The sequence below is a fragment of the Drosophila takahashii genome, chromosome 3R, assembly GCF_030179915.1.
Source record: "Drosophila takahashii strain IR98-3 E-12201 chromosome 3R, DtakHiC1v2, whole genome shotgun sequence".
Lineage (NCBI taxonomy): Eukaryota > Metazoa > Arthropoda > Insecta > Diptera > Drosophilidae > Drosophila > Drosophila takahashii.
In genome coordinates, this window is record NC_091681.1 from 12,311,355 (window position 1) to 12,325,359 (window position 14,005).

At 37.3% G+C, this 14,005-nt stretch overlaps 1 protein-coding gene across 2 annotated transcripts; it reads right to left on the reverse strand.

Annotated features, from left to right (window-relative positions):
- Positions 1–230: 230 nt before the first annotated feature.
- On the reverse strand, positions 231–6,852 carry LOC108054656 (arrestin domain-containing protein 17). Of its 2 annotated transcripts, none has more exons than XM_017137705.3 (5): positions 6,114–6,852; positions 4,040–4,392; positions 3,059–3,920; positions 2,117–2,296; positions 231–1,094 (listed from the first exon to the last, which is right to left on the reverse strand). In XM_017137705.3, the coding sequence occupies exons 1-5, from the start codon at positions 6,226–6,228 to the stop codon at positions 955–957; spliced, it is 1,650 nt and encodes a 549-aa protein (XP_016993194.1). In that variant the 5' UTR covers positions 6,229–6,852; the 3' UTR covers positions 231–954. The 2 variants fall into 2 exon arrangements, with proteins under 2 accessions (XP_016993194.1, XP_070073088.1); XM_070216987.1 differs by having other exon boundaries at positions 955–1,094; positions 2,180–2,296.
- Between the last annotated feature and the right edge of the window lie 7,153 nt (positions 6,853–14,005).

Genomic DNA, 14,005 nt, shown 5'->3' on the forward strand with positions numbered 1-14,005 from the left:
TTAAATCGGATTGAATCGAATTGAAGACAGTTAAGACTTAGGAATAGACTTATATGATTGCTGGTTAGACTGGCTTTAAAATCAGAGGAAGTACAAAGTATATAGTAAAAGGGTTTACACAATCTAAAGTTAAACGCTTGTATATAAACTAGAGCAAAAGACACTTTTATATATTTAGTTAGACAATATCTCGTTTAGACACCTAAAGGTTATGATGATGTGATGACTGATACAAATATAATATATGATAGGTAATGCAAAATAATAGAGAACTAAGTACAATTTGGCTAATCTTTGCTTGTAAATTTTTCATAGATACTTTATAAATACATATTCAATATTGGAAAATGTTAATTTCGTATTAGTTCCGACTCTCCTTTGGGTAAAATTGTGCAGATTTTCTGGGAGTTTATCTTAATCTTAAGGGCTAAAGGATTTCATCTAACTTTTCACTACGTTGTTCGTATATATGTAGCCAGCGATCACTGTATTATGGCCCTATGGAATTGTATACTCAATCTGCATACGATTTGAAATATTTATCAAAAAAAGTTAATCAGATAGTTGAAGAAAAAGGACGAAACTAGGATTAGGAAGTAGTTAAGAGTAAGCTTAGGGTTGATAGAAGAAAGATTTAATACAAATTAAAATTATTGACATTACTCTGGGGAAACTGAAATGAATTCAAAAGTAAATCCATCTTAGTGTAGATAATTTAAATACTTTTGCAAAATATATACCTTTCAGGCTTGGTTCTATAAAAATGTGTTCGATTTGCTATATCCAATTTTTATTTACGCCTCAGACTTAAGAACTACTAAACGTTAGCGCTTGGTTTGAATTATCCATTTCTATAATATTTTGATTTCGAGTAAATATGTAAGTGTTGTTGCGGTTGCCTTATTGGATAACATTTGATGCAGCTCTTTCCATATCGATTGATCCCAGGCCGTCTCATTTTTTTTCGCAGGCGAGGGACGCTCCTCCGGGTGTATTCGTAGTTACCTCCTCATCCATTTCCGCTCCCGGTGGTGCCGAGTCCTGACAGCTGAGTGTGAGCCGCAGCTGGGAACTGGACTCATCGTAAAGCCTCTCTGGGGTTTTCGAATTTCGAAGGAAGAAGGTGGTGGGGGTCGTGAATGGACGGTACAAAATGTAGCATGTTTTGGGGCGGTAACAAGAGAACAAATTTACAAGTTAAGAACATTTTGAAAATGTTTCTTTCCGGCTTACGTCTAATTAACAGAGAAATGCATATTAGAAAAGTAGAAATAGTCAAGATAAAGCTTTGAAAATGTATAATGCTCTTAAACGGTATTTGGTTAATGTATTTGTCTTAAAATTTAAGAGACGCTCTAATAAAGCATCTATTCTTTGTAATATAATTTCAAATTTATAAAGGTATTTGGTTCAGACGTATACAAATATTTTATATTAAGTTCAAATGTTTGTAATAATTAATTAACTTTCATAATAGGTAAATAGAATTTAAATGAATCCAGATATGCTTATGGAGGGTATTTGAATAATTAAAATTTTACGAATTAAACAATTTGTATTAACTAAACTTAGAGAAAAATTCGTCGATACTTCTATATAACGTGTAAATATAATTAAACGTGCAATTTTATAGATATACAGTTTTATATAATAGGAATAAAATGTAATATGATATTTAAAAATTTTAATGTTAGGTAAGTTATAAGATTTAATTGAAAGAAGTTTAAGTGAAATCGGACGTACAGATCAGAGGAAATATTAAAGGTTACGAACTCGGACTATATTCTGCAAAGGATCTTGAATTATTTTGATCAGACGAGGACAATCATAACATTGACTATAAACCTTGCACATGTAAGCGGACAAACTTGGATGGATAATTCTTTTCAATTTTAATCTCATTACTTTAACAGAATACAAGACATTTAAGAACAATGCTCTAACTACTTTTAAGTAAAGGAATAAAATAAGAATATATAGAAAAAGCCACTCAGCCATTCAATTGATTTGTTCATTTTTCGTGTTTTTTTTTTCTTTTGCTTTTTTGGTAAACAATTTTTGGTATTTTTGTATTGGATGGGATTTTATGTGTCGGATTCATTAGAATCATCACTACCGGGCGGTATGGTCGGTGTCTCATAATCGTAATAGACCGGATAACGCGGCTTAAAGGGCTCACTTGTAGTAACATCAGCTTGAGCGGACAAAATGCTGCTCATGCTAACGTTGGTCAAGAACTCAGTATCATCGCTGAATTTCTCACTCAGAGCCATGGCATCTTCGTACGAGGGCGGCACTGAAAAATAAGGAAGTTTAAGTAGAAATGTAATAAATTAAAAACCAGAGAGAACGCTGTAGTAGGGTTGGTGTCCCGACTACCTAATACCCGTCACTCAGCTAAAGGGAGTGCGAACGCTGTGCTCGGGTTGTTGTCCCGACTATCTAATATTCGAACCTTAGCTAAAGGGAGTGCGAGTGAGAAAGATATATAACGTTTTTTTGATTGCGTATAACTTTTTAATAAATGGTCCGATTTAAAAAATGTGTTCTACATTTCGATAGGTATAACTATACATAACAGAATTGCATTTATACTTCTCCGAAATCTTTAAAGATGTGGGCGCAGGACACATTTTAAAATCGTTAGTGGGCGATTGTGGGCATTAGAGGGGGCGTGGCGCTCGGCTGAAATAAACTTGCGCTGCGTAGGAGGCCCAAGAATATGTGTGGAAAATCTTAACCTTCTAGCTTTTGTAGTTTCCGAGATCTCAGCGTTCATACGGACAGACAGACGGACAGACAGACAAACAGACAGACGGACGGACATGGCTAGATCGACTCGGCTAGTGACCCTGATCAAGAATATATATACTTTATGGGGTCGGAAACGCTTCCTTCTAGCTTTTACATACTTTTGCACGAATGCAATATACCCTTTTACTCTACGAGTAACTGGTTTAATGATATTAATTTTTAAGAAATTAGGTCGCAGTTCTGATTCAGCTATCAGTTAAGTTAAGATTGCATCTGCGAGGGCATTTATAACGAAGAATCTTACTCATCGGTATGTAGTCCGGGGGATTATCGCTATCGCTGGTCACCAATATCGCTGGCATTGCCGTGGGCCTGAGGGCGGCAGTTGTTGGCGTTGATGAGGGCGTGGAGCTCGTGGGCGTGGGACTGGCATTCACTATCATATTCATATTGCTATTGGTCGGCAGTAGTCCACCCACGAGGCGTCCATGATTGTTGTTGTTGATGTTGCTTAGACGTCGCTGCTGAATTGAGGCACTTGTCCGGTCCCTATCCCGATCTCTATCTCGATCCAGATTCAGATCCCTATCCCTATCCCTGTCGCGGTCACGATCCCTTTGACGCTGCCGCTGCTGCGTGGACAATTGTAAATTTTGACTAACTACTTGGTGCTGTTGCTGCTGGCGATTGAATCGCAGCAGGGCCTCCGGGCCATCCATTATCGGAATACTGCCGATGGTCAGCGGGATCTTCAGCTTAAGCTTCCAGTGGAACTCCGTGGGATTCACGATGATCTTAATCGAATAGTTAACGCTAATGGGGCACGTGGGCTTCACTGAAGTGGGCGGTATGGAGGGCAGATCCAGGTACCCCCGATACACCTTCCTCGACCATCTCAGCACGTTTCCGAACTGCTTCCGGGCGATCAGGTGCTTGTCATAGCGGTACTCGTGCTGCGGATCGTGCGACTCGTAGCTCACCTCCTGCTTTAACTTGACCTCGCACTCGGTGATGTCGATCGAGGACTCGTTGTTGATGTACAGCACAAAGTGGATCTTCTGGCCGGGCGCATATCCGCAGTACGGCGTCGAGAACTTCACCGTCAGCGGACCCGTGGGACAGCAGAAACTCCAGAAGCGCTTCCGATCGAGGATCTCCAGTGGAACCTAGGAAAAATAAAGAGTTAATAAAGTTCTGGACAAGCAAGTGGGTCTAGTTCAGAAAGAAAACCTTAGATTAAATAGTATACTTTTATTAAATTTTTAAAAGACTTGAAAAGACTTACCCTGTAAATCGCATCGGCGTTCAAGTCCAGCGGTTGTATCACGGTGAATGGCAGCTTGAAGACCTTTGGGTAACGCCCGGCCCGCTCGATGGTCGTTATGATCTCGTAGTGGATCTGGCCATACTTGCCGTCGAAGGACGTGGGCAGATTGTCGGGCAGAATGACGTGGAATGTGTACGAGTACTCGCCGGCCTGCCAGTCGATGCTCGAGTTGTTCGCGCAGGATCCCAGGACGTAGGACCGCGAGGACAGGTACGATCGGTAGGCACGGCACATGGCGCGCTCGCTCTCGCGCGGATATCCCTTTTTTATCCAGCGTATCTTGGCATAGCCGCTGACGGTGACGTGGATGCCTGCAAGGGTTCCATGACTAGGGATTGCCAAATTAAATTGCAAGTTGCAACCGGCGCGCCGGTCAGCGAGTCATCGCCGCAAACAGGTCATGCACTCAACACTAATAGTAAAATAGCGCTCCTATTATTTTTTCTGAGTATTTTATAATTTTCCTTATGGAAAATACATATTTTAGCATCAGATTGATATATTATTTTAACATTATTGGCATTGATAAGTATTTCTAAATAATAATATTATTATATTAATAACACTATGCAGCATCAAAAATTAACCTCGATAAATGCTATATTTTTGGATTCGTTACGAATTCCCAAGTTAAACTGCGTTTTCCAAAGAGTTCCCCGACGCAAGGATTCTTAGCAAAAGGACCTCAAAGTTCGAAAAATGCTGAAATTGGCCAACTTTGCGGAGCTCTCAGAGGCAAATGGATGCATGGCTTGGTTTGAAGTTAAAGTTTTTAAAAAGATACACCCTTTATCTTTCAAACCCCATACATAAAATAATTTTAGGATTTTTTTTAAGGCAGAAATAAATTTCAAAAAACATAGTCAAAAAACTGAAAAACATACAGCTGCGGTCAAAATAGTAGTAGTGTCGCCGCCTTGTGTATTTTAAAAGTTTGAACTTGTAATTTTTTCTTATCCAATTAGTCTAATAGGAAAATTATAATCAATACAATATTACCAGGAAAAGATCAATTACAACAACAAACTTTTAAATACACAGGGCGGCAACACTACTACCATTTTGACCGCAGCTGTATACTTTTATGTTTTTTGACTATGTTTTCTAGAACTTGTTTCTGCCTTAAAAAAAATCTTAAAAATTTTGTAAGTGTGGGGTTTAAAAGATAAAGAGTGTATCTTTTATAAAACTTTAGCATCTAACCAAACCATGAATCCGTTTGCCTCTGAGAGCTTTAGAAAGTTGGCCAATTTCTGAATTTTTCGAACTTTGAGGTCCTTTTGCTAAGAATCCTTGCGTCGGGGAACTTTTTGGAAAACGCAGTTTAACTTGGGAATTCGTAACGAATCCAAAAATATAGCATCCATCGAGGTAAATTTAAAAAGCACTAAAAATGCTGCACAGTGTAATTTAAATCAAGGCTTAAAATGTGTCAGAATTAAATTAACATAATGTTTTCTATATTATACCGTTGGATGCCGTTTTATGGCTAAAATATGAAATGATTATTTATTGTAGAAATACAAAAATATAAGAGTTGAAAGCTAAATAATTAAAATTCAAAAAAATTATTCCAAATTTACTCAATTGTAATGTTCCGATCCGAACATTTTCTAAACTTGATTTCTTTGAATATTCTTCTTTTATCATCTTTTATCCGAAAAAAGACAAGGCGACTACTTTCCTAATGTAATGTCTATTTCCACAAAAAAAAAAACAAATAACCACGCCTCTAACGAGTTCATGGATAAATGAAAATGGCGGAATGCCAAGAGCAGCACAACAACTGCAGAATATTCCACTGTGACAGTCACAACAGTCACATATTTTTGGGGGAGGGGGAGCGGAGTGCACGATTAATAGCAGAGCACGTTCAAAATGTTGTCCGGGGGGAGATACATTTTAATATTGCCATTAGCTGGTGTCCTTCGTGCATTTAAATGCACCGAAATGCCAAGTGACCGCATCACTCATACGCCCCGTGACTCATGGGCGGCATTTTCGTAGTATACATTCGAGGGCGAGGGCTCACCTTTAATACGCTTTGTGGCGTCGACGCTGAGATCAACAACGCCGGATAGCTCCTGTCCGGCATAGTAGACACCTTGTGGATTATTATCAAATGATATAAGGCACTCAATGGGCATATATTGCTATATAGTTGTCGTGTGTGTTTGTGTGGGTTCCGCTTGTTTCCCCCCTGTCTGTCTGTCTGTGTGTCTGTCGGTGTGTGTGTGTCTGTGTGGTTTTATTTGGACTGTGCAAAAAGCAGGCCACAGTTGTAAAAATATCACTTTTCCCTTGTCGGCTGGAGAGTATGAATCGAAGTATTTGGGAAATGGGCTGGCTCGTTCATTTGCTATTTTCTATCAAGCCATTTGCACTTTGCCTTTGTCGCCTTTGTGGCACTCGCACTGCATTTTCTCGGCACCCAGCGGCCTACACACATGCACACGGAAAATGTGGTGAGCGTTTTCCACGAGCCACCGACCGTCCGACCTCAAAGTCCTTTCCGCCGTAACCTACTTTTCTCTGCACGCACTCAAGCGACGGGGCAATCACTAATGGAAATTTTCGGCAATATTCGCATTCGCAACACTAACACGGCCGAGTAATATTAATTATATTTGCTGTTTTCCCGTGGCTCCTTTGTTTTCCTGTCTGTCTCCTCGTCGCCTATCCCTATATTTTCTGGCTTGTGCTCCGTTCTCTTAACGTTTCGTTTCGATTCAATTCAATTCGCTCGCAGCTCACAGCAAACACGTCCAGCAGCCGTTCGTGTTGGATTTGCTCTATCCGCATGTCATCATCGTCGCAGGGGTCCAAGCCCCAAGCCGAGGCCAGGATATACGTAGTCGGGCCGCTCGAGCGAAGCCGACAGGACTCGTTGCTCGGCAAAACAACAACCATCTTAGAAAGCCGCCGCACTGAGAGTCACGCACACGTGCTGCCGCTGTTTGTTTTTGTACACATTTTTCGCCTTTCGCTTGCTTCTTTTTCGCAATATCAGAGTTGACAATAGTTTTAAAGTTTGGTAAATTATATTCGGTTTTGCAGTAGAATTTTAAAAATATTAAAAATATGAAAAATATATTTGACTTATATTCTTAAAGATGAGAAAAAGACGCAGCTAAAAATTGTTAAATACCAAGAAAAAATGATAAAAAAAACTTTTAAAGAAAATTTATAAAAAGTACAACTAAGTTTTTTTCCTATCGAAGTTGAAAAATATATAAAATAATTTTATTTAGCAAATAGCGAATTACTATGGCATGCCGATATCAAACTGTAATGTGTTTTACAGGTCTCTTTTAATAGAATTTTACAGTTTCGGGGCTTGCTATAAAAATCAAGTAGGCTTCTCTTTGAGTTGCCATAAAAATACATACATACATATCACCGTGCAACATTTTTATGGTTTTGAAATAGTACTGCATTTTAAATACAATTTTATTATTTAAATCAATTTGAATTTTTTTAAAATGTTTTACAAATAATTGGATTTAAATTAATTTGAATTTTAATTGAATTCTATTTAATTATTTTAAATTTAAATAATTAAACGAAAACATTCTCAAACCGCAAACTTTTAGATATGTACTGAATTTAGCGGCATCTGGCGTCAAAAAAGTTCACTCCTCAGTGGCGACACATATTGACAATTTTGTTTTCGCCACCTAGCGTTAAATTGAGAAATGTCCACATTAGCGCCATCTACTGTAGATTCCTGATTAAAAATATTATTATTCAATTTTTGTAGGTATGGCAACGCTTGTAAAGCGATACTTCTTGTCGGAAATCGGTTGCCGATCTGGCAACGACCGGAACTTTTTGCGCGGCAACATTCAAACAAAACAACGTGAAGTGCAATCAAAACGTAACGAAACAAAGTAAAGTGCAATCAAAACGTAACGAAACAACGTGAAGTGCAATCAAGGTCTGAGCGGGAGAGGCAGAGCGAGCGTAAGAGTAAGAAAATGGAAAGAGTTTCACAAAGAAGTAAGAGTTTCGCCAAAGAGTTCACTGAATTTTTTAGGGGAAAAATATCGACTGTTTGAGATTTTTTAGGCGAAAAGCAACATTTTTATCTGGCAACACTGCAGCACACAATTCTTGGAAGAAACACGCATAGTTTACGCCGGGTAGCGGCGTGGATTCACTTTTAGGTTAAGTTAAGTTATATGTATTATAATTTTCACCATTCGTTGTTAAAATGGAAGCAAAAAAAAAAGGAAAAGCAGCACACATTGCACACGAGCAACCCCGGACCCCGGTTGCACGCATCCTTGTGCTGCCTGATGTGGCGGGCCAGCCCATATTGGTTTGGAAAGCGTGCTTTGCATACAAAGCAAGATCTCCTCCGTGGTCCGACCTATAATGCTCCATCACAAGGAACTTGCAATGTAATGAGCCCTTGCAGTAGTAGCATACGTAAACTAAAACAAAATTCGTCTTCTAAATAACAGGGATCGCACGTAAGAATTACTTTTTTAAAAAAATTGACAAATAAGTCTTATTTTTCAATTTTTATTATAAAAGTTGACAAATAACTCTTATGCTTCAATTTTGTTGATTTTTATAATAAAAATTGAAGCATAAGAGTTATTTGTCAACTTTTATAATAAAATAAAGATTGAATTGAAATAACTCTTGAACTGTGGGGTACATTGGTTTAAAATTGATATATGTATAATCTACGCTTTAATACCTTTCTGTTGATATGCCATAGTTTCAAAAGTTGACAAATATTTGTTGATTTTTATAATAAAAATTGGAGCATAAGAGTTATTTGTCAACTTTTATAATAAAAATTGAAAAATAAGACTTATTTGTCAATTTTTTTAAAAAAGTAATTCTTACTTGCGATCCCTGCTAAATATTAGGCTTGTATTCAATACTATTTTACCTGATGAATCGGTCTCAGGATCTTCCGGGCCGGACCAAATCCAAAACTAAAGGCAAAACAGCCGACTGAGGCACCCGGAGACTACTCATATCAATTTTTTTTAATTTTTTGGGGTTTACCGGCACCGTCTTGATGAAGTTGCCACCAGGAGGTGGTAAAATGGCGCGCTAAATAATAGGTGTTAGTTCCTGGCTTCCATGTTTGTTTGCGTAATCTTTAATCAATCAGCTTTCAGCAATCAGCTGCTATTCGTTGAAAAGATTTTAATTTTAAATTTAAATGCCTTATGTTTTTCATCAGGATTCTTCCTGAGACACGATTTACATCGCTTTATTTCATGTCTACGCAAATGGTTTAGAAGTCCTTTTTCGGAAAATGCTGTATACTTGCATATTGTGCAAGCAAACGTTTTAGGGCCCATCCCTCGCGATGAGGATGAGGTTCCCACCGTAGATGATGTTCTGAGATGGTTCTCAGAAGCGCCCTCGCGATGAGGATGAGGTTCCCACCGTAGATGATGTTTGTTATGTTCTGAAATTAAATTAGTAAATTTAATTATTATATAATTTATATTTATTTAAGTGTTGTGGTACTTACGCATTTTATGAATGATTGCGGTTTTTCCTTTTGCTGGTTCTTCGACATTTTGCCGCTGGTCTTGTCCCTTCAAAAGATGTTCTGCAAAGAACGCTTCCAAGAAACGGAAGCTGCGACATCACATTTTAGTGTTGCATTTTTGAATAGATCGAAGAATGGTATTTTTGGTTTATTACGAACCAAAAATACCATTTTTTGTTGATGTCCATTCTAAGTTTGATTTAAGGCACATCTGCCTGTGAATGGCAACCGAAACTGACAATCAGCAATTTACTAAAAGCCAACTTAAATTCAGCAATAATTTAATGAAATAAAACGTAAAATATAAATAATTATTAAGCAGACATGTCCCACAAATACACGCCAGATGAACTACCTCTCGAATCGCATTTTCGGCGAAGTGTACTTTTGGTGGCGCAAAAAAGTCCATGAAAGTCAGCATCCAGTATTCAGTTTTAATTTAACAAATAAAGCATAAATTAATTTGATTCTTAATTTTCCAGGTGGTTCGCCAATGTTCTCAATTCACACAATTAGAGGTTCAGCTTGCAAATTGTGCCATGAGATCAGCACGCATGTGAGCACGGAGGAGGACAGCATGAAGGAGGATATTGAACATCCCTTGCATTTGTTCATTATGTTCGATATGTTCGATTCAAGCATGTATTTTGGGCCCATGGTGAGTTTTATGGGATTTTATCCCTTCAGTTCCAGAAATCAGTTTTCACTCGTGAATCACCGGGTGAATCACTCGTGACAGGTCATTTGTTCGAGAGTTCCTACCCCGTACCATAGTGATAGCTTCAATGACATTTTTTCGAAGTCACTCGTGATATCACCAGTGCCTTATACGATTTGGTCATATGAGACGTCACCACCCTGTGACATGTCACGCATGATTTCACGAGTGACTTTTTCCAAAATGTCATCAGCAGTTTTATTAAAAAAAAAATACAAATTATTGTATTTTCTATTCATTTATTTAAATTTATTTATTTCATTGTATTCACTTACATTTTTTTTTTTTAATTGTGTTATTTAAATTATTATTATTGTTTTTTCTAGATCTTTGCTTGACCAATTTATTTTTAATATTAAGTAAGGCCTTTCTTAGGCACTTATCAGGGTCTTCGGATTGGTGGGTCAACGCTCCTGAAGAAATTTAAAAAACAAGTATTACCATTTGTATTTAATATTCAAATAATTATAACAATAATGATTGGTATCTAGAAAATAGTAAACTACGAATTTTCCATTTCAGGCTAGGTGTTAAATTGGGAGGGGTGCCGCACGCAATATTCAAAAGTTTTTCGACTCCCGCTCGTCAGCAATTAGGGTGGTGTTCTTGGCATGCCCCCCCAAGGTGCCTATGTTCACTATTTCTACAAAAACTTTGGTGCAAGGGACAAGCTACTTTTGGGTAAGAGGATCACTTACTCATAAATAGCCAATAAGAAGCTTATAAAGGGATGATAAAAATAAAATTCATTTGCAAAAAAAGGCCCCTCCAAACGTCCATGCCTCTGGTGTTTTTTAGGCCTGGTTTGCCCACCCAACCTGTTGCTACCATAATCCTGGTTTAGCATTCCCTTAGTAATAGTAAAATAATTCAGTAAATGGCAATGCTTATAAATATTATGGAAATTAAAATAACTAAATAAATGGAACTAATTCCTTTAACTTGAGCTTTAAAATGGGACTGAGCAAAACCATCGAACATGCAAACAAACTTGAGTGGAATCGCCGAAAAAAGAGGTTCGATCGATTTACGCTTGTACTTTGTCTTTTCTTTTGATTTTGGTTTAAATTTTGAAATTTAGTTTAAGTCCCGCCTTATTCAAATATTACTTCACTTCTCCGGTTTTTCTTGTTAATTTTCCGTTTGTTCTCTTTATCGCATTACCAAAATTGGGTTACATAATACGTGTGTATTTTCACTCACCACCAAAAATTGCTGATCCATCGAAGAAAGCGCTTTCCTGGACGACCTGTGGCTGAAAATTTAAACTAAAAAAAAACAAGGAAAATCGCACAATACTTCACTTTTTTTCTTTTGGGGACATGGAAATTTTTCTTTTTTTTCCCTTTTTTTTTTCTTTTCTTTCAGGTTAGAAATCTGGGACAACAACAACTACCACTTCGAACCACCTTTTTGCCACGCTTATTCCTTTTTCTCTTTTTGCATTTTCTTTCTTTTTTTGTTCTTTTCGGAGTTTGCTGTGGCCCACGGAAAAAAAAGTGACAAAATTAAAACTTATCCACTAACAAAAAAAAAAAAAATTATTTTATATTTAAAACTACTATCGCCGAACCGCCTCTCTTCTCGCGAAACTCTTTTCGCCACGCTTCTAGGCCAACATTCGTATGGCCTTTGGCTATGCAGAACTCCTCCGGGAAAACTAAACGCAACGCGCGAGGGTCGCCGAGCACCCGCTTCGAGACTGGCTCTCTTTTTGGCCACTTTTCCGCCGGAAAACTAACTTTTCGTTGTCTTCGACTTCACCCACGCTACGCAACAAAAAACTGAGCGCTTTCGAGCGCGGTTGCGCTGAGACTGTCTGCTCGATTCACCGGCTCGACGTTGGGCCTAATGATTGGACATCAAGCCCTGTATTGAGCTTTTTGTTTATGCTTCTCTTCTCAAACGTAAAGTCAATTAAACCCAACATTAATTATTTTAGCGATCGCTGCTTTTGCTGGTTCAAAAATCCGTCGGATCCGTTCCCATCAGTTTGGGCTGACTGACTTCTCCAGTGATGCAGTATGGTTTGTATAAGCGCCAAGCCTGGTAAATGGGATGACTTTGGCGAGAATTTCTTGCTAAAACCTACACTCTTTCTTACCTCCATGGACTCAGCGCTGGCAACAAATTTTATCCGCTTTCCTCCCGATATTAACACTTTCGCCACTGACTATTCGCAAGGTGTTCGCACTGAATTCTGACTATGCCACATTGCTGCACATAGGAACTTATACACGGAACTATGCCACTGATCTTTAAGAGGTGTGCAAAGGGAATGAGCGCTATGGACGCCTGACTTTTGGCGCTAACCCTTCTGAGAGAGACAGAGAGACAATGCCCCATAATAAGGTTGACATTTCACCCTGTTACTCTCCTCCGAGTCTTTCTATACCCCTTCTTAGTTCCATCTTTGACTCTTAGATGGCGCCCCCTTTTCAAATATCTCTACTCTTCAGATACAAGCGTTACATAATTGCGTACTGACCATTAAGCACCGCATATAGCCCTTTGGGTGCTTTTATAGACTTTTTACCGCTGCTTCCGTCTAGATTGTACTCAATGACCAGACTATCTAAAATAATGAGCTTCAGGCATTTTGATAAATTGTCTTTCTTAATTATTTTGGTCACTTTCTTGATCTGTAAATAAAAAAAAAGTACATATATAGACAGAGGTTTTTTATGATATATTTACCTACATAGAAAAAACAATGTAAAGACGAAAATACATATCTGGATATTGAATTAAAAGTTACGTAGGGTATTTAAATTGAAAACGATATCGAATCTTTTAAGACAAAAAATAGTAAGCAGGGACCGTAACTGTTATGAGTTTTATTTTAAAAATCACATTTTATCAGTAATTTTTTGAGTTTTATTATAAAAATCAAAAAATTAAAGCCCATACAGAATTGTCAACAGTGATTTAAGAAACATTTACAATAGCAGTTATTTTCGGTCCCTGATCCTAGGAAATTTTGAATTTAATATCCAGATATGTATTTTCGTTTTTACATTGTTTTTTTCTAATTTATACTTACGTAAAAATCCTGGAGTTCAGGGTTCATGTACTCCTCGAAGAAGTCCAGCTCCTCTTCCGTGTTCAAGGGGAATCTACTCCTCCATTAAACTCATCCTTGTCCTTTTTAAGTGATTCCTTTAGCAAGACGGTGTTCTCTGCCAGTTTATCCGTTAGTATTTATAGCTGCCTAACTAGTTTCTGGTTCTCATTGCGGAGCTGATGAACCTCTTCTGAATTAAAAAAAATTTTATATTAATAAATTTAAAGAAAAACATAAACTTTTATAAAGTCTAGGTTAAACTTACCTCTCAGCGCAGACATTTCAGATAAATCTTTAAAAAAAATTAAATAATTACGAAAAAACACAGGGTTATATACTTACTAGAGACGGTTGAAGTTTCTGTAAAAAACAAATATTTTATTAATGTGGACATTGTTTAAACTATTTATATAGAAAAGAAAAAAAATAAATCAATTTTTTGTGTTTACACTTACCTTCTTCATCAAACAAAATCTTAATTATTTTCGCTGGTTGAGACATACTAATTAAAAAATAAATAAATATTAGTAAAAAATAATAAATAGATTATTATAACATTAGTAAACAGAATAAAATAAAAACAAAATATAAAAAAGAACAAAAAACATAGGACATAAT